General features: G+C 33.2%; 4 protein-coding genes across 7 annotated transcripts; all 4 read right to left on the reverse strand.

Annotated features, from left to right (window-relative positions):
- LOC145326464 (ankyrin repeat domain-containing protein 40-like) lies at nucleotides 1–15,895 on the reverse strand. Of its 3 annotated transcripts, XR_013881924.1 has the most exons (11): nucleotides 15,753–15,895; nucleotides 10,654–10,772; nucleotides 10,141–10,312; nucleotides 9,755–9,811; nucleotides 3,150–3,238; nucleotides 2,889–2,958; nucleotides 2,569–2,611; nucleotides 2,152–2,221; nucleotides 1,705–1,777; nucleotides 849–1,461; nucleotides 1–172 (listed from the first exon to the last, which is right to left on the reverse strand). XR_013881924.1 is itself a non-coding variant. In XM_080169821.1 (10 exons), the coding sequence occupies exons 1-10, from the start codon at nucleotides 15,813–15,815 to the stop codon at nucleotides 1,384–1,386; spliced, it is 834 nt and encodes a 277-aa protein (XP_080025947.1). In that variant the 5' UTR covers nucleotides 15,816–15,895; the 3' UTR covers nucleotides 1–1,383. The 3 variants fall into 3 exon arrangements, 2 of the variants coding, with proteins under 2 accessions (XP_080025947.1, XP_080025946.1); XM_080169821.1 differs by having other exon boundaries at nucleotides 1–1,461; XM_080169820.1 differs by lacking the exons at nucleotides 1–172; nucleotides 849–1,461; nucleotides 1,705–1,777; ... (2 more) ...; nucleotides 2,889–2,958; nucleotides 3,150–3,238 and adding an exon at nucleotides 8,349–9,419.
- LOC145326465 (speckle targeted PIP5K1A-regulated poly(A) polymerase-like) lies at nucleotides 6,815–7,795 on the reverse strand. Its single transcript, XM_080169823.1, has one exon. The coding sequence runs from the start codon at nucleotides 7,793–7,795 to the stop codon at nucleotides 6,815–6,817; it is 981 nt and encodes a 326-aa protein (XP_080025949.1).
- Nucleotides 15,814–23,801, reverse strand: LOC145326463 (uncharacterized). Its single transcript, XM_080169819.1, has 16 exons — nucleotides 23,675–23,801; nucleotides 23,121–23,232; nucleotides 22,657–22,824; nucleotides 21,835–21,928; nucleotides 21,311–21,404; nucleotides 20,834–20,947; nucleotides 20,382–20,461; nucleotides 19,987–20,072; nucleotides 19,547–19,662; nucleotides 19,103–19,201; nucleotides 18,802–18,977; nucleotides 18,353–18,421; nucleotides 17,814–17,932; nucleotides 17,379–17,449; nucleotides 16,670–16,803; nucleotides 15,814–16,155 (listed from the first exon to the last, which is right to left on the reverse strand). Exons 1-16 carry the CDS (start codon nucleotides 23,737–23,739, stop codon nucleotides 16,082–16,084), a joined length of 1,671 nt encoding a protein of 556 aa, XP_080025945.1. The 5' UTR covers nucleotides 23,740–23,801; the 3' UTR covers nucleotides 15,814–16,081.
- Nucleotides 23,675–27,149, reverse strand: PTPMT1 (protein tyrosine phosphatase, mitochondrial 1). 2 transcript variants are annotated; one of them, XM_080169825.1, is made up of 6 exons: nucleotides 27,042–27,149; nucleotides 26,612–26,698; nucleotides 25,625–25,697; nucleotides 25,247–25,369; nucleotides 24,960–25,094; nucleotides 23,675–24,626 (listed from the first exon to the last, which is right to left on the reverse strand). In XM_080169825.1, the coding sequence occupies exons 2-6, from the start codon at nucleotides 26,692–26,694 to the stop codon at nucleotides 24,480–24,482; spliced, it is 561 nt and encodes a 186-aa protein (XP_080025951.1). In that variant the 5' UTR covers nucleotides 26,695–26,698; nucleotides 27,042–27,149; the 3' UTR covers nucleotides 23,675–24,479. The 2 variants fall into 2 exon arrangements, with proteins under 2 accessions (XP_080025951.1, XP_080025950.1); XM_080169824.1 differs by having other exon boundaries at nucleotides 26,612–26,694; nucleotides 27,042–27,124.
- Between the last annotated feature and the right edge of the window lie 509 nt (nucleotides 27,150–27,658).

A 27,658-nucleotide genomic window follows, 5' to 3' on the forward strand; every position in this document is an offset into this window, starting at 1 on the left:
TAATAGTATTTTATTTATTTTTATATTATGTGATGTTAAACTATTGATTACATTAAGTTTATAGTTACAATTGTTGCATTATTTATAAAGAATAGGTTATTAGATATTCACTCGAAACATAACAGGGGTATTTTTTACCATGTGTTAATATGATGCATGTGATTGAATGTCACTTATATTATATGCCAATAAAATTGGTATATAATCCTTTTATGCAATAGTGCGGAGCCGTTTGATTTTGTTGCGGCTCCGGCTCCTAAAATCAAGTCTATTTTTGACTTTGGAAAGGACTTGAAACACTCAAAAGGATTTCCAAGGTATAAAAAATCATTTTTAACAGATATTTTTTAGCTATCCCCAAAGTCGGGGCCGCTCTGAAAATAACGGCTCCGACACCAAAATATGGCGGCTCCGGCTCCACAACACTGCTTTTATGTCCATAAAGATCAAGCTAACTGAATCGATTATGTTAACCAGTGTACGAGCTTAACGAATGTACCTATGGACATGGTATTAGGTTGTTTAAATGATACGAGTAAGTAAAATTTAGAATTAGTTTAAGTATGTTTCTGCCCCCTCCATCACCCATTGAATACAAAGCCGAGTTACATATTTGGTTTCTATACATAACTATAAATGTCACTTAATCACACTGTCAATATTGTTACACACGGCTAGAAATGCCTATGTACCCCTCCGATACCATTAGGTAATAAAAAAGTATTATTTCTAGAGATAAATATTTTTTTTTAAAAATTGGAGGCAAAATTAAACTTAAATAATATTTTTGCATGTTCCAAATCTAGGATCAAAAAGAACATTTTGATTAATTTAAATTAAGATCTTACAATACAATAATTCTAAACAGGTCAACAAATAAGAAAAAATATAAACATAAAAAAGTTCACAAAAGATCACAAAACAGATTATCTTTAGACAAACGAGAAAAATTACATTTGATTGGTAATAAAAATATGATTTTTATTCTTCAGAGTTTCTCTACTTGTTTGTACTTCTTGGAAATTAGGTTTTTACATTCTTGCTTCGCTCTTCTAGGCGCGGAGTGTTCTTGTTTATTCTTCGGAAAATTACAGACATTTTTTTTTCATTTCATTTCAACATACCTAGGTATATTTAAGTTCATTTGATTTAGTTCTCACATTTTTTTTCGTGGACAATGAAAAATCTTCTAAAATTAAGAGAGGGATACAAATATTTGTTATAAGCTAAAGTCTTTGACCATTGCCTAACAAATATTTGATTTCCTGTCTTAATATTTTGTGAATGATCATCATTGCCCTATTTTGTCACTAATAATAATTAGTTTATGTAATGGGATGAGATACAACCCGCACCCACTGAGATGGCAACAGAGTGGAGTTTCTATGCCTCCATTTCGTCTTGTATGGCTGTGTCTCCAGTTTGTTGTGGCTTTTCTCCAGATCCACTAACACCGTTGGTCTAAAAAGATTGTAGGTATTTTATTTTTATTTCATTTCAGAGTAAAAGAAACAAAAGTGCCAAAATTTCTCGCTTTTCGCTGAACATTATGGGTCTCCTTTACAGTGGATCTACTTTTATGCCCAGGAAAGGTTTTTGGGAAGGGTACCGACAGTCTCAAGGAAAGAAATCAGTACACAAATGGCACATAGAACCATAATTTCTTCTTCGTTTTCTTTCCATGACCAAAAAGTTTTTATTTACCTGGTTGTATTTGAGAACAAATTCAATTTCTTGGTAATCCTTCAATCTGGCAACCTCTTTATCTCGTCGTAACCTTAAATATTATTATGTAGGCATGGAGGGAAAATATACAAAAAGTCTTTGAGGTTGGTATTTGCTTGTATTTCGAATTGAAAATATCAAGTAGGTAAATCTCTTAGGTATTTACCATTTTCTTGTTTCTTCTTTATAATAACGACAGTAATAAAAATTGAAAAGCTTTAACATAATTTTTTTTTTAAAAGGGGGAGGGAAACGCTGCTCCGAAAGCAACCATCTCGAAATCAGTACACAAATAGCACTTAGAATCAGAATTCCGTTTAGAAAATTCTGCATGAATAAGGCTTGGTAGCTCTTTTTTTCCCAAATCGAATTGGATTGAAAAAGTAGCGGCTAACGGCTGGCGGCTCAGCTCGATAAATTTCTGACCTAGTGTTAGGCATTTTTCTCACTCTCTCAACCTCGTCAGCATTCAAACCCAGCTCCTCACAACCCATCACTAAAAATATCTATACTAAACAAACTGCAAAACTTGACAGATAGGTAAAATAGTCAAAATACATCGGTTTCTCACAGAATCATTAATAAGATGTCATATGTAGGTAATTCTATTATATAGTTTTTTTGTCTGAAGCATAAGATCTCAATAAATACTGATATCATTAGGTTCTCTATTTTAGGAAAGCTTCACAAATGTCCCATGATGATTTTAGGCTATTTTATTTTCAGATTTATGTCTGCATGGCTTTAAGCTATTTTCGTAGCCAATTTCGGTTACCTAGTCCTCAGAAACTAGGAGCGCATCCGTTAGTAAGCATAAAATTCTATAAAAAGAAAATATTTTACCTATGAGATATTCCAATGTCAACGCATCCTTTGCAAGCTCAATCTAAACAAAATACAAAGTGTTACACATAACAATCTAGCTCAGACAGAAAATCTCCTTGTGATTCTTCTATAAATAGCCTGTATAGAACTCTTAATTTATTTAGTATTTAAAGTAGAATATTCCACCTGTACGCAAAATATATAATTCCGAAAAGATAGCTTGTTTGTTTAGAAACAGGTTTAGGCAACCAGCTGAATTTTAAAGTCATAATATGATGATTAATTTGAGGCTTACACGCGGCTGCCGCCGAACCCTGTTAATAACACATAAAAATAACCTCTATATAATCTTGGTCTGTGCCAGAGGCTCTAACCTTCAGAATTAACTCTCCTATATCCTCTTCATCACTAAAATAAAAAATAAAGATTCAAATAATAAGAAAAAAAATACCTAGTTTTCATGAAAACTGATGCATTTTTAAAATAAATAAAAAAATTGCCGTCCTTTCGAGTAGTACAGACATGATGGACATCCTGTTACTTAATAGGCTAACTGGAAATTTTCTAATGCTTTTAAAATCGAACAAAATGTAGAATACCTGTCAAAATGTTTGGCAATTTTCATCCGTTTGTCCGATTTTCTTTCCTTGGTTTGAGATCTTGTGTTTTTAACCTCGCCAAGGTCAACCTAAGTCAAACCAGTAATTCATAGTAGAGCATTTTCATTAAAGTAAATGTTTGGCATCGATGCCTGTATTTTTAATAAGTCCTAGCTCTGTATTTAATATCCATGAAATATAACGCATTTAAAACAGACTATACTTAATAATATGTTTAAATAAAGTGAATACAGATGGCGATGGAATAATAAAGATAAAATTAATTCAACTTCGCTATACCTAATTTATAAATATCATAACACGAGAAAGAATACCTAGTTATTTATAGCACCGTATTAAAAAAGGGGAAAACTATAATTTTTATCTCCAATTTTAAGATATCTAATTTATCATTTAAAGAAAAATGGCTTATATTAATCGGTTTCTGATCCATACTGGAAAAAAAGGGGGGAGGGGGGGTGGAATGCAACCATCTCGTAATCAGTGAGCAAATGGCACTTAGAATTCGAATTTCCATCTGAAATTTTGCAGGTGTAATCCTTGGTAGGTCTATTTTCCCTAAATCGAACAAAAAGTTGGAAAAGTAACGGCTGGCAGCTCAGCCGTTTTGCCATTTTATGGATATATATATATATATTGCAAATTAGTCACGAAACCTATCTCCACATAATACTCTTTTCCACTCTAAAACGCTATCAAACGGTTCTAGACGGTAGCTGTTGGTACTAGAAGTTTTAAAAATGGTTATTGCTATCATTTTACATGAATTAAACCAAAAATATGTTTTAAAAAGTTGATTCCTTCGTAATTGATGATGAATTTACCCTGAATATAGGCAAAAAAAACGGCTAAACGGCTGAGACGCCAGCCGTTACTTTTCCAACTTTTTGTTCGATTTAGGGAAAATAGACCTACCAAGGATTACTCATGCAAAAGTTTCGTTCGAAATTCCAATTCTAATTGCCATTTGCTCACTGATTACGAGATGGTTGCATTAACCCCCCACCCCTTACTGCAATTGAGAAAGAGCCATGCTTATATTACATTTTAATTTATTTGGCTAGTTTACAATATATCACATACAATTTTCATAATAGCTATCTGACAAAAACAAAACATTAACAACAAAACAGATCTTTACATAATATAATAATAATTACATAATAATAATAATGCCGTTAAAATGATAAGATTTAGTCCATTACATTTGATTTATAATTACAATTAAGCTACTGAGTAAAGCATGTTGATACTAAAATTCATTTAAATTTTAAAATTTCCAGAAAGGCCAAATTAATGCTTATATTTTTTTGAGTATCTTAAGGGATAGGGCAATGGACTGAAAATGATGAAACTGTTCTCTAAAGTCTATATTATCGTTCTGTCATTCGTTCGCTTGAAACATTTTAAGGGTTTTTAAAAATTGTGAGTGTCTAAAGTTTTCCACCAATAAATCTATATATAGGTAATTTTGTTCATATAATATTTGGGAACTTTTATTTATTAACCATTGCCCTATCCTTCATCCCTGATAATAATGAAATAAAACTGTTATTCTAATTTGTTTTTAGCCAAACAAAAACATAAGTATGTATTTTTTACTTTAAAAAAAAGTATGCTAGTTTAGTTGAGTTTAATATCTCACTGACCAGCGGAAAATTTCATGGCAAAATTCCATACTTTGATACAAAATCACATTGGAAGGTTACTAAATTAAAATTATTAAAACATGGCACTTTAATTTTGAATCATAAAAAAATCAATATCAATTTAATAAAACTTTCGAATAAATTTACATAACTAGGTATTAGATTTATTATTGGATGGATGTGGAGTATTTTAAAAACCTATTAAAACTATATAAAAATCTATAATATAAACTATTGTATACTATTTTCTCATTGGTGAAATCTATACGTAAATCACAAAACTATTAAAAATGCATAATGGGGTATTAATTAAACTATCTATCTATAAATATTATACATATAATACAGGATTGTCAAGTATAGTGTTTTGATTTAATTTGTGCTTAGTAGCTATGAAAATAAAAAAAAATAAGCAATTATTTTCTGTCGATTTTAATGCTGTACCTAAAGCTTGTGGTGTGAATTTATATAATGAAGGGGTAAAAACTAAAAATTAAATAAAATGTATACTTAATTATGTTAAGCTAAAAATCTGGGTAATAAAATTGCAATATTTCTATTGATTTAAAATTATTTGAAATATCTAAATATTCAATATTGAGTAGATATAGTTTACATTACTTTTACAATAAAATTGGTATTATTATAATAAAACTAAAAATTATAAAAATCCTAAAATGGCAAACAAATTAAAGATCTTTTAATATTCAATAATTTTGCAAGATCCATAAAAATCCGCCAAAATATTTTGAGAAAATGTTCTATTTACCACCCATGAAACCCAGCTGTTTCCTATTGTACACATTCAGCCTGATCTCCTCCTGTGACTGGGACTTGAACTCGTTCATGCAGGTGATATTCTGCAGCAAGCCGAAACTGTTTCTGTACTTGCCGTTCTCCATCTTTTCTGTCTCCAATATTTGGACAGGACGGAAAAAGTATTTTCTGTCAAAACAAATGGATTTAGGAAATAATAGGTATACTTCATTTTAAGTTTTAACCACCAAGCACAATAAATCAAAAATATAATTTGGGAGGCTTAAAAAAATCGTTATTGCTATTAAGATTGACCCTCCAAAAAATAGTTTAATTGGGTATAAAACACAAATTAATTCAGTTGATGTTTTATCCTTAAGGGCAGAAAAGTGGAATGCTGGCCTTCCCTATTTCAATCTTAATGAGGTGTCAACACACCATTTTTCACGCCAGTGTTAAAGGAAAAGGCTGATTTTGAAAAGAAATTTTCATTACATCTATATGACTAAATATCTATTTGATTCCTAACGATAGATAACTTCTCCTCCTAGATTTTGACTTTGGTAGGTAAAATCAACTGGGTAAATAAAAAAAAATTAACTTATTTAATATCGATGTTAATTTTGTAAACCCATTCCTAGCGACCAGGGAGTGTTGGTCAAGCAGATGGCTGCGCAGATCATGAAAGGACATGAAGCTGATTGCCGGCTGGTTGGTACCACAAAGGTAGCAGATCAGCTGATTGGATGACGTTGTCAAACGCGGCAAATTCGGTTCTGATTAGTCAAAATAAATATTCTTAGCCAAAGAAAACAGAAGGTTATATTTTACAATCCTATAATATAAAGTAGTAAGCGTTTTTTTTTCTGTCCCGAAGGATCTCGCTAACCGCTGAACCGATATTGTTCTCCTTTACAGTGAAGCTTCTTATAGGTCATGAGGCGGTTTTAAACTATTTTTGGGGAGGGTGTCCTTAACCCCCTCCCCCACAAAAAAATATTTTTTTACTCTTCTGGTCTCAAATTTAAAATAGGATGAGGTCGCCTTTTCCCACTGCTTCCTTAAGTGCCCCTAGAGGCTTCTAGGGGGGCGTAGCCGCTAGTTTAAGTTATAGTAGCTTAATTATTGCAATGACCCCTCTGGCCAAAAAGCTTTTACGAATTAGCCGCCACTTTTCATTTTATATTTCATTCAAGGATGTTAAAATGAAAGGTAAAATTATCTTAACCTCCAGGTTGATTAATTCCCAGCAGAAAAAAGTATTTTAAAGTTGAAAGCATAGTTTAAAATACCTACTACATAAATATTGATATTTATCTTTCCTGCAGAGCCTTCAGCTTCAGCCTTTAGGGCGGGCCAGGGTCCCTGGAGGCTTGGAATTTGCTGCCTGTCCAGATACTCATCATAATACTTGTCATATATACTAATCTTAAACATCTCACACAAACATTTTCGCTGTACATGAACGCTTTCATTCTTGCTGCGCTTCTTGGTTTTTCTTTTCGGAGTACAGAAGATTGAGGACTCTGTGCTGTTATTGCTTGAACTTACTACTTTGCTAGGAACCGAACTGTAAACATTTAATGCCTCGGAACAAAACATTTTAAAGTATCTCAAAGTCAGGCCGTCAACATTTTTGGTTACATTATGGTTCAACTCGAAGGGATCTTGCACAACCAAGGGAGAGCTGACCTGCAGGCCTCGCTTGAAAACCCCAGTTTCATCGAAACACCATCTAAAATGCTTGGCCGGTTTGGGGTAGCTAATTTCCAGCTTTGCGTCAATGCCGCTGAATTTCCTGTCCCTAAAAGTATCTCGTGTAAGCTCGGTTCCAAAGTAAGGACAGATAATGAATTCATAGTAGAAAGTACTGTAGAACTTAAAGAATCCTGTAAGCATTGTCTCTAAATTCATACTAGTGCTTCTAACTAACGATGCTAGCTTATCATGATGAAACGAAAAAATCCATCCATTAATGCTATGACTTGGATCAGGGTCTTTAAGGTTCATTATCTTGGCGACCGGCGGCAGTATCGGCGTTTCCTTTGCTTGGAAGTAAAATATGACCATCAGTGTTAGTGCGTAGCTGGTCAACCGATCCCAGTTGCCACCCATCAACCCTTGCTGTTTGAGCAGATATTTCAGGGTTGTAAAAAGCGGCTGAAACCTTGGTTCATATCGGGTCACGGCCAGAATAAAATCGCTGTTCAACACTCCCATCCGATTTTTAAATGACAGATCACATTGTAGCCGAGTAGCTGCGTGCTGAAACTTGATGACTGGGACTCGTGCATTGGGTACAGGCTCTACATGAGTACACTTGCCAGCTATAACTTCTTGTTGGAGTAGGCTTTGTAGCAGCTCAAATTTTCGGTTTCTATTTTAATTTACATTCATACATGACAGTTAAAATCATTACCTAACAAACGCAAAAAAGTGGAACACCTTTCATAGAATTAAAAACTTGCCAACCCTATACTTGCCGATTTTTAAAAATCAAATATCTACCTATAGATATAAACCTGAAAACTATCAGAATGGGAAAAAAACTTGTTATTTTATGTACATACCTACGTAAAAATATAATAGAATTACTAAAAATCTTTCGTTTATTTTGTATCACCCCCCCCCCCCCCTACACCATTTTAAAAATAAGGCAATGAAAATCCGATACCAAGATATGAAATAAATATTTTATACAGAATAAAACACCCAACCAATTCAAAACTTGGACATTTTATTACTTCACAAAATGAATGAAAATCATTTTCTATTATTTATGAACATTCCTATTGATAACAGTTCCATCTTGATTATATTGTCCATCCAAATCCACATGGATATCAATATCACTTGTCTTGCTACCCAGCCCATTCACACAAGAACCAAAACATTCAACACTGGCATGTGGAAAAACTTCGTTCACAGACCCATGAACATAATCCAGTAACTGGCCGATTTTCAGCCGATCATTGGCGTCTAGTTGTTTGGTTTGTGTAAGAGCAATCATTTGATCTGATATTGTCTTGCCTGAATAGTCACAGCAAGTGTGACGATGGGTTAGATTTCTATTGGATAACTCTAAGCTTCGCTGGGGGATATTATGAGCAAGAGCATTTATATCTTGTCTAGGTTGTAGTTGAAAGGGTAGAAAATAATCAGCACTGTCAGAGCTAGTTTCTAGCAAGTATTCATTACTGAAGTCTGCACTACAATCTGAGGGGAGGTCACTATATTCAGAGCTTGAAGTGTAGTAGGGATAACTAGAAGGAATTGTGCCTAAACCCCGCAGGGGTGGTTGGTTTGGGTCATCGTTAAGGGGGGCTAATGGCAAGATTGAATTTGAATTTTCTACATTAAGCGACTCTTTGGTCAAAAATAGTGCTTTGTTGGCGGCTATACAGTTTTCATAGCCTGAAAAACTAGCGGCAATTTTTATCACATGAGAATTTCGTGCAGTTAGTGCCTGTGCTGTATTTGTCATTAACGTATGATACTCAAAACTAGCAGAAAAATCCGCCAATTTTACGTCACTTAAAGTATAGTCAATATTAAGTTCTTGCATGCCTATAGAACTTCCATCTTTTATACTTTCACTGACAAAAGATGATGACGTAATATCTTTATTATTGGCAGTAAGTTCCTCAATATTATCACTGCTAAAGGCAGAAAAAATCATGTCCTTATCTGAATTATCATGCTGAGAAGTATCTTGATCATGGGCTTGAAGGAGTAGCAATTGTGGATCGCCGCCACGGAGGCCGTCGTCTTGGTCTAGTGCAAGATGTTCAAAGCTCCCCAAGGCAGCCTCGAGACCCGGATCATCGCTTTGAGGAACTTGCACCTGATATTTGACACATTTAGAACATTTGCAGTTGATAATTTTTAGAACATTTCATGTGCAATATTTGAAAAATTTTCTTTCTCTCAGAATTTGGCGGATTTTTGTGCTAGATTTGAAAGTTTTGCTGATAACTATAATCTTAAAACTGCATAATATTTAATTTTTAAGTGTTACTGATATTTCACGACACTAAATATTTTACTACTTGCTAAACAAGACATAAACTTTAAACATGCTTAGAGTATCAAGGAAAAGTTTTGAAAAAAAATCAAACGATCTTTCATTTTCATTTTCTCAAGAACCTTTCCCTGTCTCGATAGAAGAAAAATAAATACCTGATAGGCTAGTGGAGGGTTTCTGATGTAGTTTGGAGTAATGGCCAATTTCTCTTCCTAAAATAAAGAAAAGTTAAATAAAGATTTCAGCTAAACATAAAATTATTAGACAAGTTTCTAACACTTTAGTACTAAATGAAATTAAAATAACAACTTTTTTCTTCTTTTATATTATACTGACCTTTTTACATAAACCCTTGCACTATATTTAAATGTAAAATCTGCTAGGTATAAAGTAAATAATGTTGTATATGAGAGTTGTTAATAAGTCGACTTTACTTTGAAATAAAATCTATTCTTAATCAAGATCTTTAAATAAAAGGACTAAAGGAAGGTCGGATGTACTCGTAGTTGTAGAGTAGCTTCGCTATTGGCAAAAAAAATACCTTGACTGTTAGTTTAGCTGGAGCCGGGCTACCATTTGAAGCTTGGTTGTTGGCAGCCGCCTGGCCGCCACCCCCGCCTCCTTTCATGGCATTCAACAGGACTTTGATGACACCTTCTCCGGTCAGCTGTGCGGCTACCTCGCCCTTGTTTGTTGGGATGTTCTTGTCAGCTCTTAAATATTAAATTATGACAGTTACGCTGTGTAACAAAAAAGGAAATTGGTCGAGAAAAATAGAAAGTTAATTTTTGTGATTTAATTTCATTTTACTATCGGCGAAAAACAGGCTATAATTTCAAGGGATAACTATTATGCAGTAGGTCATTGGAGAATTAGGCAGGTAATCCTAGTAACTTTAGTAAGCAACAAGTAAAAGTACCCCTCTTAAAATTATTACTTTTACAACAAAATACCTGATCTACTCTTAGAATAATTACGAGAAATAATTTTTTTAACCAATTCCTTCGAATTAGAACATTTAGGAATTTTTATAGAACTGGATAAATTGCCTTACCCATGGTTGCAAAGTAGATTGACAATATTGAGATGATTTCTTTTGGCTGCCCAGTGCAACGCAGTCCATCCATTTATCTCGTGCTGGGCGTTTACATTTACACCATGTGCCAAAAGTTCCTGAAAATTTGAAGGGTCTTTAATTGCTTATGCACAACAAAAACTCTAAAAGGGATAGTTCTACGAAGTGTATTTAAAGAGTTAAGGTACTTAGAGTAGTGAACTTTTATATGTCTTAGTAGAATATATCAGGCATTGGATAGATATGATTATATGTTAAAGAATTTTTAACATTGAGCAGACCAAACTTTTTTTATTTGAAAATATCTAAAAAAGTTAAAGTGATTTACCACATAAATTACATGAGAATTGTCTATTTTTTTCCAAATATGTATAGCTAAAACACCAATAACAGAGAATCTTTTTCCACATATTTCACAAGAGTTATAAAAAAAATTGGACAGGAGTTCCCCTTAGGGCAAGTTACTTAAAAAACATAAAAAATAACGTCTGGTTCATTATAGGACAGGTTTTCTATAGATTCTTTTTAAAAAAATTAAGAAAACCGTCCGGTTTACTTACAATATACACATTATCTCACGCGGAAATACCAACTAACCATACAACATATATATATATAAAAAGACCATTCTCATGTAATTTATGTTGCAAATCACTAACTTTTTAAGATATTGTCAAATAAAAAAAGTTCGGCCAGGTCAATGTTAAAATTCTTTATGACAATCATCAGTGGCGTGCGAAGCACTTTGTCTAGGGGGGGGGCATTTTGAAGATTTTGTAAAATTTTGCCCCCCCCTAAACCAAAGTGCCCCGGGGGGGCACTTTGCTTTAGGGGGGGGCATTTTGATTATATATAGGGTCAAGCGGGGCATTAACCGGTAAGGGGCATTACCGGTAATTTTTTACCCACCTTCAGAAAATGACATTTTCCTTCATGTTCTAATCGACTGACAGAAAAAAACATAAAACCAAATTTGTTCCTTATTAAATTGCCTACAAAAAAGTATAAAATGAAATTTTTGTGAGATGAATTTTAAGGGTACTTTTTAGGTCTCAAAGTCGGACGAAAATTTTTTTTTTCAAAATTTTTTTTCACCTAGGTGTATAAAGATCGACCTACACAAAAATTGGTAAGACCTAGAACTGATCCGTAAAAACCTTTTGAACTAAGAATTGCCCGCTCTTTCCAAATCCGTTGAGAGCTTAAATGTAGAGTTAATATTTTTTTCATAAATGACCTAAGTTCGCGCGGGGTATTTTTCGGTAACGTCGAAAAAAAATTCAAATTCGATTTTTAAGATCAATTTTCAGGTTTTCTTTGGTAAAATCTAAAATTCAATATGGGCTTTTTAAGAATTAGGCCAAAAAGTGAATAAAACAGGTTTTTTATATAAAAAAATTAAATTTTATTTTTTAAGAAAATTTTTGTGAAAAAAAAATCGAAATTTCTCGTCTTTTAAAAAAAATGATTTTTGACATAGAAGGAATAGTCCGATCTTTATGAAAATTTTTGTGGATAATCCCTATAACCTATACTAATTATGATAATTTATGTTTGACTGGCCGTTTGGCCGTTTTTCTTCGATTTTTTTTAGGTTGAAATGACGTTACCCACAATGCCCCACCGTGGGGCATTTATCGGTAATTTCTTTGAGTCCAATTATGACAAACTTCTAAAAGTCCTAGGATAACGTCCTATTAGGACCTGATAGTCCTTTCCGTAAGCTTTCTAATGGTCTTGGTCCCATTTAAAAATTTTAATATTTACCCCATTTTTTTTCAAAAAACCGAAAAAATTACCGGTAATGCCCCGCCTCACCCTACTAATTTTAAATAAGGGCGTTTTAAGGGGTGAGATTATTTGATTATGGGCCTTCTTGTCCTTATCCCTTCTTCCCCATCCCTATTTCCTATTTATATCCCCCATCTCTTCCCCCCATCTCTTCTCCCCTATCCCTTCTCCCCACCCTGCAATGACCGAAGGGAAGGGAGCTAGAAAGCATCTTCGAAAAAAAAGTACAGAAGATAATTTAACCTCCCTCCCCCCCCCCCCCCACGACAAAACATTTTTTATGGGTGGAAGGGGATGTTATAAAATCTTAGCAGGAAGGATGAATAACCCCTCTAAAAAAAAAAAATTTTTTTTGGGGGGGGGGTAGATAAAAACACTCATTTTGGAAATAATTTACCAAAAATTAACCTAATATGTAAAACTGGTTTTAAATATTTCTTTATTGTATGACAACAAGGATGACAACATCTTTAAGTAGCAAAGCACAAAAAATCATTAATAAGAATACAGACAAGTAGATTTAAAGAGCATCTGTTGAAATGAATACATATTTTAGGTAGAAAAAGTCACATATCCTTTTTCCTGTATGTTGTGGGATGACAGTCAAAGAAAATTACATACTAGATGCTTAAAACAGCGAGAAATTTTTTTTTTTAATATTATAATCCACAAAAAATTTATCGTACCATAAAAACCAAAGATATAAAGAACTATGTAAAAAAAAATTACTTGTCCTTTCATCTACAGATATAAAAATCTCTTAGAAATATGGAAAACTTTGGGGTATAGTCTCTTTTGTGGCAATGCCTCTTAAGGGGCATTTCATCGTATTTTTATAGTAGCTTTAAATAAGTTATTCTAGGTTAAGTTAGGTCAGGTGATTTCCCCGCAGGGTTAGGCAATTGGCCCCGCAGGAGCTATAATTAGGTGAAAAGCTACTGTGAAAATACGACAAAATGCACCTTAAGAGGCAATGTCACAAAAGGGACTATACCTGAAATTTAAAAGATAAAAAAATAGCCAAAAACGTCCTGAAAAGCATTCCGACCTCCATGAATCTTTAATAGTTAATTAGCCTTCTATCTTTCATTGCAGTTGAAAAAATCACATTCCCCCCTTAGCATTACGTAGTGACAGCCATAGTGAATTTTAAAGAAGCTAAAAAGTTTTATCAACATATCCTACACTCTTTAAATGGCACTTTAAAACTTTTTTGATTAAGTGGTGTTTCCTTGGATTTATAAGGGCGGTGCGTGAAGCGCACCTAAAAATATTTACTCCCCCTTTAAACTAAAATCAATTAAAGAAAACAAGAGTGGAGTATTTTATCAAGTTAGGAATATAGAGTGTAGTTAGTTTTAAGGGTTTTAATGAAAATTGCCATAAAAAAACATGTCTTTTTGTAAGGGTATGTACACAAAAAAATAATAAACTTATCCTGAAAATAATATGACATCATATATAGTTATTCATTTAGCAGACATACAGTGTTGAGAAAAAGGCTTAGATAAATATCAACGCTGTTTCTTTTTTATATAAAATTACTTTTTGATTAAATATTTGTTGTTTACACATGTTTTTATAGAAATAAAAACAAAATAAAAAGCAGAAACCATTTGGAAGGGCGCGAAGCGCAAATTTTTTTCTTCAAATGTGCAGGGGGGGAGGGGTTTTTGGGCTATTTTTTACACTAGTCCCCAATATTTCATATAAAATTTTCTTATTTGTTGGCTCAACAACTTTGGGGACTTTAATGGAATTTTGGTTAATTAAGTCGAGTTTCCATACATTTCATCCACTAATTGTAATCTATATAAGGGGTAATTTTGTGTATCATCATTGGGGATGTACAAAATTTCTTTGGTAAAAAGTTTATATTATACAATATAAAATACTTCCTATTACCTGGTTTGTTATGTTCAGTGATAAAAGATTATAACCTAATTTCTACACTAATTAAAAAATTTGGTAAGGTTAAATGAATAGTAACTGTCTGATTGGCGCGAAGCTCCAAAAAATTTTTTTTGGGGTATTTCTTGATCTTTTTTTTTGGAAACTGGGATATTTTTGCTTTTTACAGGGTAGGGGGCAAAAAGGGGCATTTTTGTTGAACATGGGGGGGCAAAATGGGGCATTTTTCAACATTTAGGGGGAGGCAGGGGGGGCGGTGGCTAGGGGGGGGCAGGGGGGGGCGTTTTGGTCGGGGGGGCGATTGCCCCAAATGCCCCCTTCGGTTCGCACGCCACTGACAATCATATCTATCCAATGCCTAATATATTCTACTAAGACATATAAAAAGATCACTACTCTAAGTACCATACTAAATATTTTATTGGTCATTCTTTGTTGTTATGTGTTCATTAACTAGTATATGCTATCTAAAGTTGTATTTATGACAAAAAAGTTTTAGCCATTATATAACATGCAACGAAGCTGAAAATAAAAATGACAAAACTCATTTTTTAAGGAAAATCCCTGGTCAAATCTTTTAATTTTAATCAATAACTTTATATTATGCACTACTACGTTATTTAAATTAGAAAAAACTTACAGTTCACTATTTTTTAAAAGCGAAGATAGATAGCTTTTATTCGTTAATTTAGGCAGGTTAGAATTGTCCTATTGATTTCAAATTTTGCATGATGATTCCTGTAGTAGTTAGGTACGATTTAGAAAGCGTAGCAACTCTATAATCATTACCAGAATGTCCGTACGTCCATTTTAAACATGTTGATTTTTCTACTTTTTAACAACAAATTTTTATGTGATCTAGTTATCCGTTTGATCTGATTTTTTGTATATTGATTCATGGGACAACAAAGAACAATAGTATAAGCGAAGCAACTCTATAATCAAGTCCTAAAAATGTAAGTATGTCCAGAAACATTATCCCGTATCAAGCAGTTTTTGAGCAAATTTACTTACAATTTTGCTTCGACTGTTTCGTTTCTTTTATATTCTGATTATTCAGTTCAGACACTATACAAGTGTTAATGTCCGTTTGTCCTTCCGTTTCAGTGCTTCGCTTTTATGGATGTTGTCATCCTTGTTTTTAAATGCACTTCGTGAAACTATCCCTTTGTGTTTTTTCTTTCAAGGCTTGTCTGTCGGTCGAAAAACTCTGGCCAACCTAATCCAATGTATTGGTAAAAGATATAGCAATAAGGGAAAAAAAAGTTTTTACATTATTACATCATTAATTTCAGTTACATTATATTCTAATTTCTTAAAATAAGATTTTTTTGGGTTTTAAATATTGGACACCGATATAATATTTTAAAAGTCACCTTAACTCCATCAATATCTCCGAAACAGGCCGCCTCTCTTAACTTTTCTTCAAGTTCCGCCATTTTTATAAAGATGCTTTGCAGATTTTTTTATTTATTTTTTTTCTCTCAGTATTTGTCAATCATTGGTAAAATCTGAAATTTTTGTGAAATAATATAATTACAGAATGTATGTAATAGGAAATGCACACAATTTATCGTAGTTTAACAATTTTGACTCATTAAAAAATGATTTACAGATCTAAAGATCTAAACAATGATAACAAAAATGAGTTTTTTAAATCACACCTTAAAAATTATTATACAAACAAATTAAACAACAAAGACTTTTACATGAAGTCTTTCATTTCCTTCATAAACTCATTGTATGCATCGTCCTTTGTCTTCGTCTCTTTGACAGGCGCCTGTGCAATTTTTAGGAATCAATTTAGTTTCAAATATTTTACTGCATTAAAAAAGATATTTTGGTGGTTTCTCGCAAAGTACATAGCCTAATCCCCCTTACACCGTTATTTTAAAAAATGCGACTAAGTTTTACTTGATTTAATATTAGGGAGTTTTTTTTCTCTGCGCGAGGGAGGGAGTTGAGGCCTAACCCAATGAGATAAATATAACCTAACCTTCAAAACCACGAAAAATAACGTCCCCCCTCCCTTTATTTTCAATTTTTTCCCCAGTATCTGTTCTCGACTACCTAATGCCTTTTAGGAAACTCCCCCCCCCCCCCCTTTATTTGAATTTCAATTTTTCCCAGTATCTGTCCTCGACTACCTAGTGCCTTTCAGGAACCCCCGCCCCCCCCCCCTTTATTTTCAGTCTTTTTTCCAGTATCTGTCCACAACTACCTAGTGCCTATCAGGAACCCCCCTCACTAAAAAATAAAATAACCATAATAAGAAAATAGAGTGGATTCCATTCCTGTTGCTGTGTAAACATTGAACTTTTCTTTTCCTCCTCATCTTTCTTCTTTCCAAACTTGGATCCTGGTAGTCCTGGTCCAATACCTGGCCGTCCGTCTGGACGCTTCACCTTCAAATGTGTCGGTACAAACCTAAAAGAACGGCAGTACAGTGAAAAGAAAATAAAACCACGAGTTGTCTTGGATATGATAGGTTTGAATCTCGGCTCACAGATCTTTATAATCAAAATTACTAGATCTCTTTATACGACAATGGAAGATAAATTAATGCTCAGGCAAATCCACTTTAACGAAAAAATACCCATAAAAAGAATATTATTGGTGTTGAAAAAGTTGGACACTGAAAATTTGTACAAACAAATCAAGATTTAACAAAAGAACCCAAAATATCTTAATAAATTTGGGGTTATTGATAATAAAACTCTGGGGAGAAGGACAATTTACAGTTAAATGTTTTGACGCCCTGTAATTTACAGACTACAGGTACAGTTGCATGACATTTACACTTTGATAAAACATATATGCAAAATCAGCGCTGTATACAGGATACATCCGAGACACAGGTTGTAAAATTTTCATTATAGAAAGTTTAGTGATTATTTCTAAAAAAGTTTGATTAGCAGAATAACTTTTAAACAGATATCTTATAAATACAAAAGTTTACCTACATATTTACTAGATGTAAAAATATAAAACTAATAATTTACCTTGTGACGTCACTCTTGAGATTACGCATGACTGGTTTGCTCTCAATTACGCTGTCTGTCTTGATTTCAGCCTAAACAATAAGATTTAGGTACATTTTTATCCTATTAACGTTAAGGTTATTTATCTGCCCATTTAGATCTTGCAAACTACCATGCCGATAAAGTTCTCTATATTTGGTAAGCTTCACATAGGTCCCAGGTTGGATTTAAGCTTTTTTATCACTTAGGTATTATTTTTAGGCTTCAAAAAATGTAAAGACAAGAAATTTATTTTGTAGAAAGCGATTTCATATGAAGTAGGTATGTTTTTTCTTATCAGCAATGTTTATTCTTTCAGTAGTGACAGATAAAAATAAACTTGTAAATTAATTTTAAAACGAAATTTTTTCTTCAATCTGCACAAATCTATCCAACATTGACAACTTACAAGCTTACCTTGTTAATCTGGGGTTTAGCGGACAAGACACCCAGAGGCTTGGGCATGAGTGGTCGGGTCTGGGGTGGGACACCAGGGGGAGGTCCAGGGGGCATTCGCACGCCCATGGGTGGAACACCTAGGCACAAACATTAGTAAATAAAGAATAATTTTGTTATTTAAATTAAGTGGTCGAATGTAATTCTCTCGTATTAAAGGGAGAAGGAAAGTTGCCATTTTTTTCAAACGAAACTGTAATTTTAAAGAATTCAGCCCTCCCCTAAAAAAGTAGCATAACTTAGGTTTTTATTGCTTAGGTAGTATTTGATTTATTGAAATTAATTAAAGACGACATAAGCACCAAACCGCCAAAAACAACTAATTCACGCCATTTTTTTTTTATAGTCTTCACCGAATTTGTCTAGATATTTGGAATTATTCCACTAGATTTCGAAGGATTTAAATAGCATATTTCAGAAAATGGCACTGCAACCCCCTCTCTAACTATACCTATTAATATTAAAAGGATACTAAGAATGAAAAATCATAATTTAACTACCTGGAGCCATGGGTTGCATTGGTGGAGGTATATGACTTGGTGCTGCTGGAGGCATAGAACCTGGTCCTCCTGACAAAATAATCCATATTTTATCAAGATAAAATTAGAAAGTTATTTAAATTTTTTTAAAGATAATAGTTATCTAACGTAATTTTGATCATGCTGGAATGAATATTCCTAATATTTTGGTAATTTGAAATTTCTCTCTCCCCTTCGTGGACGAAGAAGGTAGAAATTACAAATTTTGCCCTGTGATCATTATATTGACAGATTAATTTGTAAATCTATTCCAAAATGCGGAATATTACAAAAATGTGATTCATATTTTTTTATGTACGACAAAAAAATCATTTATAAATTAGAACATAGAACACAGTTTTTAAAATGTGTATGAACTTTTGAACTATATTTTTAAACATTTCAATCATTATAAAAAAAAGGGTCATTACCTTGAGGCATGCCAGGTCCTTGACCGAGAACACCGCCAGGTCTAGGTCCAGGAGGAAGACCAACACCTGGAGGCGGTACACCCGGTCGTACGGGCATGGCATAGTCGTCCCGTCGGCGGTCACCACGATCACCTCGGTCACGATCATCTCTGCCGCGGTCATCTCTTCGGTCATCCCTACAAGAAAAGTATATTTAATACCCTTAATTCAATATTTAAAATGGCTTACCTAAGCCTAATATAAATTGATAATATCCAAGATATATGTTTGTTCTAAGAAAAAGAATTATAAATGATTAAACCTGTCATATCTTCGGTCATCACGGTCATATCGGCGGTCATCACGGTCATCCCGCCGTCTGTCATCATCCCGTGACCGTTTGTTTTCATTCTTCTCTAACCTAATTAAAAGTAAGTCATGATTTCAATAAAAATATGTAGCTAGCTTTAACTAATATCAAACATAGATACTTTAATTGTACCTACTGCTGTTGCCATGTCAGATGCGTGATTTGAGTAGTGTGCTAACCATCTACAACACTCAATAAAATGCGCATTTGTGGCCACCGGATAAAAGTTGTCCTATAGAAAGTTGGTTGTCGATTGGATTTTGGTTTTAATTTACAAGTTAATCTACTTTGAGACAAAAAAAAGATAAACCGCTCCAGGTTCTAAATAATTGCAAGAACCTGAGAGGTCTGTACTAGAAAATGATAATTCTAATATCATAAACCATTTCCATGTACCTTGCGAGTCTTCTCTGTAAATTTTCCTCTCTCTCCCTCTCCTTTTGTCTGTGGACCTCCTCCATCTCCTTCATGAACTGGTCCACGTCCTGCCCGGCCATCTCCAACATCTTGATCTACAAACAAAGCAAATAATTAACATCCAGGAAAAATTTGAAACTTAAAAAGTTAAGTGACATTTATTTAAACTTGATTGGGTATTTCATATTAGCAGTGTTCAAACTGTCAAACCAATAATTTTAACTTTAAACATTAGAGGAAATTTTGTTTATTATCATTGGGGGGGAAACATCAATCGTAAGATAAAAAAGATAGATCTAGGTTTAGGAGTAGGTTTCTTCCTAATTCAAATGCTATTTAGGTAGTATTTAGCTAGCTAAGCATTTTTCTCACTATCTATCCAGCTATCTGTGCCTATCTAATCTATCTATAAGTTTTACCTGTAAGGAGCTAGGTTTAGGGGCAGGTTTGCTACCCAATTCTTCATCCAAATCTTGTTCTCTGTCGTTATCACGTGTGCTTGTACCTTAAATATTATTTGTGTCAAAATTCCATTGTCTATGGTGCTATCTAGGTTACCAACGGTTGCAACTCATAGGATCTAGGATTAGGAGATATTTGAAGCTTCCCTAAAATGGAGAACTTAATTGGTTCATTGGTTTGTGGGAACTTAAAAAAAGAACAAAAAATTAATATATATTAGGATATTTATATTTATCTACCTATCTTTATTTTTACAGTCTTATAATATACCTACTAACTAATCATCTATATCATCACGTGTGTCATCTATCTACCTATTTATTTATCACGTATTATTGATCTAACTATCAACCTGGGGCCTCTGGTTCTTCATCTCTATCTCTGTCTCTGTTGTGATGTTCGTCATCTGAGAGTTCGTCTTCAGAACCAAATCTAAATAGAATATATATTGTTTTATTTTCCATAATCTTCATAAATTGAGCTCATTCATTTATTAATATTATAACTCTCCCTATTAGTGGGATTGCCATGGCCAAAGGGCAAATATAGGCAAAATTAAAAAATATGCACAAGAAAATGCCTGTGCAATCAAATTATTGCATTTGGTATGCTACTTATCCTAATATTCTATAGTTGGCGTTAAAGTATCGCATTTCATTACAAGCAGGTGAAGAATTCGGGTTCTATAGACGATGCCTTGAAATCAAAGGAGAACATAGCCGCAACAAAACGATTGACTAAGTAGGTACTTATTATTTTATGAATTCATGTTCAAGTTTTTCTACTTTAAGGGAAAAAACGGACCTAATTTTTCTCTTTCTGCTATCCTTATCTGGTAGAGATGTATCTTCATATTCTTGTATAGAGGGAGGGGCTCCAGGTGGCACTCCAGGGCATATCTTTGTTTTCATTAGGTCACTAAATACAAAGTTAGATACTAGATAGATAGAGAAATGTAGCTATGTCATATTTTTCTCATTTGGTTACAAAAACAAATATTTAGACTTAGATATCAATGGGTCGTAAATACAAAATAGATAGATAGATACTTATCAATACTTGTATAGAAAGGTAGTTAATAAGTACCTAGATACTTTAAAATTTAAGAAATAGCTTATCCATATCATTAATAAGGCTGCAATGCAAACATATTAAGATAGGTAGGTAGGTAATAAGTATTGTTAGGGTGCTGGATATGACAAGAAAAGTACCAACCAAACTTAAGGACATACAAATATATGATGCCCTAATTATGGAATTTATATTACAAAATACACTTACCCCATATCTGTAGTTTTCTTTAAGCTTGATTTTGGTATCTGAGGTGCTGAAGGGGGGAGGGGGATATTTTCTTCATCCCAGTCTCCAACCTCACCTAGGAAAAATAACAGATAAGTAAAAGCAACTACAAAAAATATTGAATAAAATGTGAGCGTTGTTGACGTATGATTTGACAACTAAAGACCTTAATTTTAAGATAAGGACAATTATGTCCATATATAGCGCAACAAAAAAAAAACATTTTGGAGAGAAGTTTAAAAAGAAAGAAAATGATATAAGAAAAAAGGGGAATATGGAGGACGGTTTAGTTTTAACACAACCCTGCGTACAGAAAAATCAATTGGGTACCTACATGATTCTAATTGTGTGTATGTCTATGTAATGTAAACGTGTCCATGTGAATTAGGGAGACTAAAGAAAATTGTAAAACTTAGGCTGTAAACTTATACTAAATTACGGACCGACCTTAATCTTAGAGTAGCTGCGCAACAAACACAAAACATTGCCTTCACAAATTCACATACCTGTGCTCATATTAGGTAGGGGGATGGCATCAATTTGAACATGTTTAGCTGCCATCACTGACTCGTAATACCTCACTACGTCCATTTTACGAGACTAAAATTAAATATATAGTTGGTTACATAAAGAACAACGGAAGAAAAAATCTTAGATAGAAAAATAGTTTTTAAGTATTTAAAAACTCTTAACTATTTTTACCAGAATATACCTATCTTCTTTCAATTTAATAGTAGTACCCACGGACCCTAAATACTATTAAATACTTGAGATTATATTAGCTACTCGATAGATAGGGCACTGCATGTAAAGGTTTCGCCAGGATAGAGCACCTCGCAATGGTAAGGCATAAGAAAGATTATTCCTTCTTATTCATAGGGGGGGGGGGGGGCGAAAGGGACACTTTTTGAAACCAAAATTAAAAGTCAATAAAGGAACTCAACTAAAAAAAAGAGTTACAGCCTACAGGTCTGAGATATTGCAGGGCAGTTGCTTTAAAGGGGTACAATATGGAACTGTGAAGAAACGGCGGCGCAACCGCCGAAAACCGCCGTTTCCCGCCGAAATTTTTTTTGCCTTTTCTCGGCGGTTTTCGGCGGTTTCTTCACAGTTCCATATTGTACCCCTAAAAAGCAACTGCCATGCAAAATGTCAGACCTGTAACTCTTTTTTTAGTTGAGTTCCTTTGACTTTTAGTTTTGGTTTTAAAAAGTGTCACTTTCGCCCCCCCCCCCCTTTTTTTCCATAAGGGGGTTCTAGTGGTCAGCCTAGTAGTCGATACTTAGGTACTTTGTGGGAAAGTACCAAAATCTGCCCCAATTACTGACCTGATATTCAGCCCACTGTTTCTTTAGTTCTTCATATTTATCCGGCACCTCTTTCTCGTACATTAGAAACAGTCTGTCCCAGGTTTCCATCAGCTTCTTCCGTTTCTCCGCCATCACCTTCTGGTTCAATGGGCACGGCGTCACTGGATTGTATTCCATATCGTCAATCTAAAGTAAAACAAGATTACCTAGATTCAATTAAAACTTTTGCCTTTTTGAATGATAAAATATAACTTTTCTTTTCTAGTACTGTCGCTGTGCAAAATGCGATTAACCGATTTTTATTCAATTACTATCCGCGAAAATCTGTCTAATATACGATAATTGGGTATTGGGTAACTATTATTTGTTTTTACTATATTTACTAGGTATTTGATGACAAGACTAGATTTCACTTGAATTTTTATACAAATAACCTACAACAATTAAAAGTGACTGAAAAAGTGAAAGAACAAAAATTTAACCTTTGATAATTCTTCAATAACTTCTTGTGGCCTTTTTCCTTTGAGGACAGCTGTCCGAACCAGAATTCTTTGCTTTTTGTTCTTTTTCAATTCTCGCCTTCTTGCTTCTTTTCTAAATACATGAAATATTTTAGTAGGTATTAGTTATTACCTAGGCATTAAGATATATAAGTTTTCCGGAATTTAAAGTTAGGGGGAGATTTGAAATCTGCATCAAATTTTGAGGATTTTTTATAAAATTCGTTTTTCTATAATTCTTTATCTAAAAGCGGAAATGCAATTTAAGTTAATTAATTTTAGCATCTGTGATTGGTGGATTTAAAAAATCTGCGCTCTGGTTGGATAGCGTACATCATTCAACCAATTAGAGCTTAGATAGTTTAAAATCCACCTATCCTATTGGTCAAAATTAATTAACTTAAAATGCATTTCCGCTTTTAGATAAAGAATTATACAAAAAACGAATTTTATAAAAAAAATCCGTAAAATTTGATGCAGATTTCAAATCTCCCCCTAACATTAAAATTCCGGAAAAATACGATATAAAATCAAACCTGGCCTGATCCGTAGGATTCATGAATTTGCCACCCTTGGTGGCATTTGTCGGTCGCTTTCCCATCTTGGATAGGTTTTATGTGTCTATTCTGTAAAAATAGAAAACTATGAATAATATCTTAATATTCTAATATTATATAACTGTAAGAATGCAACTATAAATAAAATAAACAAATAATCTTTTCATTTAACATTAAAAAAAGAAAGAGGACTATTCATAAATAAGATCAATATAGTCTAGTCTCTTTGGAATACAACACTAGGTACATTTATTTCGTTGGGGTAAAACTATTCAAACACTTTTCATGTTTAGTCCTCTTTACTAGCAGATAAATATAATATTAATAACACTGGTACAATTTCAGATCACTAAGAGTAAGAGCACTTGCAAGTTTTTTAAAGAGATTATAAAGAGGAAACTAACTTTATAAATATTCTTATTTGGAAGATTTTTTAAAAATTAAAAAAGTTCTTTCCTCTATTTAATATACCTAATATTAAATGTAAACAAATAAAAGAAAAACAGTGAGCATTATCATAATAAATTTATGTAAATAATTTCTTTTCTTCGCGGCTAAGACAAAAAAAATAAACCGGTTCTTAGCCGTGAAGAAAATCCATAAATCGCATAGGTTAATAAAAAGTTGCCAACAAATAAGACAAAAGATTGACATGTTCTTCCTTTCCTAATTGTACACAAATGTATATAAACCCATGCGAGAAATATATGTTATTTATTCTATGTTTATGTAAAGCATTATTGTAAGCTATTATCTCTTAGGTAAAATTTATGTGGTCAAAGAGTTAATTTTTCATTTCCTCCTTTGCATTGCTGATAATATTTTCTTGATAATACTGTCTGAGAGCTTCCCATTGCTTGTCATGTAGCAGGATGTGGGGCCGGACTGATCTCATGTGCTCCACGGCTTCCTCTGGACTCCAGTTATTTACCTGGACGAACAGATATTAAGATGGATATCTTTGCATATACTCTTTTGATCTCATGTTGGGAGGAGAAACGAATATGAGATGAAATATTTTGTACCTATTAAAGTGGGAATGGGAAACTACATGTTTGATGAACTATTTCTTTATCTTACATGAATAGCTCACATATAATTCCGTATTGAGAGTTAATGTAGTGTAACTGCACTACATTAAACATATCATTAAAACCTAAAAAATATATTACCTATAACTAAATACCTACTTACTTCCACATGAATATTTTGGTAGATTTCTTATTAGAAATGCCCAACCTCAACAAAAAAATAAAAATATCACCTTCATAAGATAGCACCCAACCAGTGTAGCACTACGAGTTCTTCCGGCTTTGCAATGGACATACACAGATTTGTCTGTGTCACGATAATCATTGATAAACTCAACACCCTTCCTCAGCTTTTCTTGATTAGGGGCCTAAAATATAAACTATAAATAAGTCTATGAAAATATTTGTAAAAAAAAACCATCTGCAGTTACAACTTTTATACATAAGAGTTCATTGTCTTTGAGATATTATTGTAAATACCTACAGGTAACAGATCCCCGTATAAACAGAAACAAAATACCTGAAAAATGTCAGTAGTTGAAAGTTGAAGAAAATTGACTCCTAATTTTTTCCATCCCTCTGTTTGATAGGAAAACAACTGAAGTTCATAATCTTCGTTCATTGATACAACACCTCCGATATTTTCCTATTCAACATTTGATATGTTTTGATTGCAGAAAAATGCCTTTCACGTTCGGGGTTATCAAGGATATGGTAAAAACTGGTTTGAAAAATGTAAATAAGGAAGGTGTTTGTGTTCAACAGCCATTTTGTGTAAAAGCACCCTTTTCTTATCCCAATATTTAAAATCAATCATAGTAAATAGGTAGATATAATAAAATCCATTAGATATATGACCTGGGATGTTAGTTAAAGTCTTTGTAATCAATATATCAAATTCCTTTTGAATCATTTTGTTTGTATAATCAGATCTAAATGGCAGGGCACCAAGAATTATTGTTGGATCAACTCTAAAAATAGATCTATTGTAGATTACATCAAGGCCTATTGATAAATTACTTTGTTAGAGAACATGCTAACCAGTGTTTCGGAGCCGCAACATTTTTGGTGGAGCCGGAGCCGGATCCGTATTTTTCGTTAAAAACGGCTCCGGCTCCAGATTAGCTAAAAATGATTTTTTAAAGTAATATTATAATTTGGCAACGGTCTATTTCCATATAATAAACTGAAAAACTATTGTTACTTAACTGAAATAGACACACATCCTTCTACTTTTATATAGCTTTAATCAAATAAAAGCTAAATATTTTATATTACTTATTTTATTTTATCAAATTCAATAATGAACAAAAATTGATATATTAATTTTAAGGTAGGAGCCGGAGCCGCATCAAAATTATACGGCTCCAACACCCTGATGCTAACTGTATAATACATAGGAATGTGTTATTTTTGTTTTGATCAATCTGTTCATTTAGTTCCAGGGGTGTATATTCTACATGGTTAACCCTAGAAAAAGGGGGAGGGGGGGGGGGGGGAAACAAATAATATGTGTTAAAATGTAAAAATTAAAGAGAAATGAAAACATTTTTTTCCATTTTCCTCCCATCCTCGGTGGAAAAAAAACTAAAGGATATGTGGAAGGAGGATAATAAGAAAAAAATAAAGAGTTTAGAAAATATTTTTCCATTTTTTCCCCTTCCTTGCTAGAAGAATAGGAGGGGAAAAAATAAAAATTTTGCAGCAGGGGAATAAATTAATCTTGTGCAGAATATGAACCCCTGTTTAGTGCCAATTTTAGTTTATTTTAGAAACTGCTTACTTTCTAACATCAAGTTACAAAATAGTTCTGATACGTTGACGGATTAAGTGATAGATATGCCAAAATTAAGTGTGACTTTACGGTTGAACGTACAGTTCTTACCTATCATACCAGCGGCGGCTAGATACCCTTTCCATGGCTACATTGTAGGCAAGGGTGGGAAGAAAGGTTACTCGTGCAAACATCTTGCTTAATTAGAAATAATAATAAGGCTAGTGAAAAGTTAATTGAAAGCATAAGTTGGGGGATTACAAAATAAAGCGATGGGAAAACCTTTACTATTAGCGACATCTCTTGTGAGATAGTACCCTACTTGCTTATGTAAAAACCTTTCAGAGAACTAAAAGAAGCTTTAAAAAATAGGGCCATAGCAAGCGCCGAGCAATTAATCTAAGAGAACCTTTCAAAAAAATTATGTTTCTTTTAAATAGGAATATAGACCTAGGTACGTACTTATAATCACTATTCATGTCTGTAAATGTCGTAAATATTATTAGCCAACAAACTTCAATCTCTGTCTATTTATTATCACCTTGGCTAGTACTGCGGCGCTAGTCAGTCCAGAAATATCCCCAAGCATTACCCGTATGTATTTTCTGAAACAACAAATCAAAAATTAAACTTTTGAAAATAAGTAAATAAGCTACCTAATTAAGGAGTTACAAAATATTTTTTACAGGCAATTTGAATTTAAACTTAATGATCTACATTCCTTTCCTAATTTATGATACAAACTAAAAATATGAGGCATACACCAACTTTCGAAGAATATATAGATTAATTTTAAACCATATATGCAACTTAGAGATATATGAAAGGTTCACACTTCATAGAACTATCCCTTTTCCACAGTTTGGCTAAAAATAACATTTTTGGTGATAATTGTTACATTATGCTATAAAAAATATTTGATTTTGATACTCAAACCCCTAAAAAGACTCACAATAACACCAAAAAGCATAAAAAAATTATTTTTGTTACATAAATAAAAGACGCTGCGCTTACGGGACAAAAATTGTTGAGGTTTGGTGCGGCAGGGAAAAAATAATCAATAAAAATGTCGTCGTTGTTTCAATTCATTTCATTTTATAAACAAATTGACCTTTTTAACCAACTTGAAGCCAAAAACCTAAAGATTTTATGCTATTT

This window comes from Acartia tonsa, chromosome 8 (assembly GCF_053477335.1).
Source record: "Acartia tonsa isolate MP-2025a chromosome 8, ASM5347733v1, whole genome shotgun sequence".
NCBI classification, from domain to species: domain Eukaryota; kingdom Metazoa; phylum Arthropoda; class Copepoda; order Calanoida; family Acartiidae; genus Acartia; species Acartia tonsa.

Bases quoted from the DNA above. Each gene is read 5' to 3' on its own strand.
- LOC145326464 (XM_080169820.1), bottom strand. From the start codon at position 15,815: ATGGCGGAACTTGAAGAAAAGTTAAGAGAGGCGGCCTGTTTCGGAGAT. The intron at 10,313-10,653 runs GTAAGGCAATTT...TTAATATTTAAG, and splicing joins AATCTACTTTGCAACCATGG to AGCTGACAAGAACATCCCAA. The intron at 9,812-10,140 runs GTATTTTTTTTG...TCTTTATTTTAG, and splicing joins CAGCTAAACTAACAGTCAAG to GAAGAGAAATTGGCCATTAC.
- PTPMT1 (XM_080169824.1), bottom strand. From the start codon at position 27,089: ATGCTTGGGGATATTTCTGGACTGACTAGCGCCGCAGTACTAGCCAAG. The intron at 26,695-27,041 runs GTGATAATAAAT...TAATTAAGCAAG, and splicing joins GCGCCGCAGTACTAGCCAAG to ATGTTTGCACGAGTAACCTT. The intron at 25,095-25,246 runs GTATTTTGTTTC...TTTATATTTTAG, and splicing joins CAACTACTGACATTTTTCAG to GCCCCTAATCAAGAAAAGCT.
- LOC145326463 (XM_080169819.1), bottom strand. From the start codon at position 23,739: ATGGGAAAGCGACCGACAAATGCCACCAAGGGTGGCAAATTCATGAAT. The intron at 23,233-23,674 runs GTTTGATTTTAT...TCATGTATTTAG, and splicing joins AATCCTACGGATCAGGCCAG to AAAAGAAGCAAGAAGGCGAG. The intron at 22,825-23,120 runs GTTAAATTTTTG...GTTTTACTTTAG, and splicing joins TTATTGAAGAATTATCAAAG to ATTGACGATATGGAATACAA.
- LOC145326465 (XM_080169823.1), bottom strand. From the start codon at position 7,795: ATGGGAGTGTTGAACAGCGATTTTATTCTGGCCGTGACCCGATATGAA.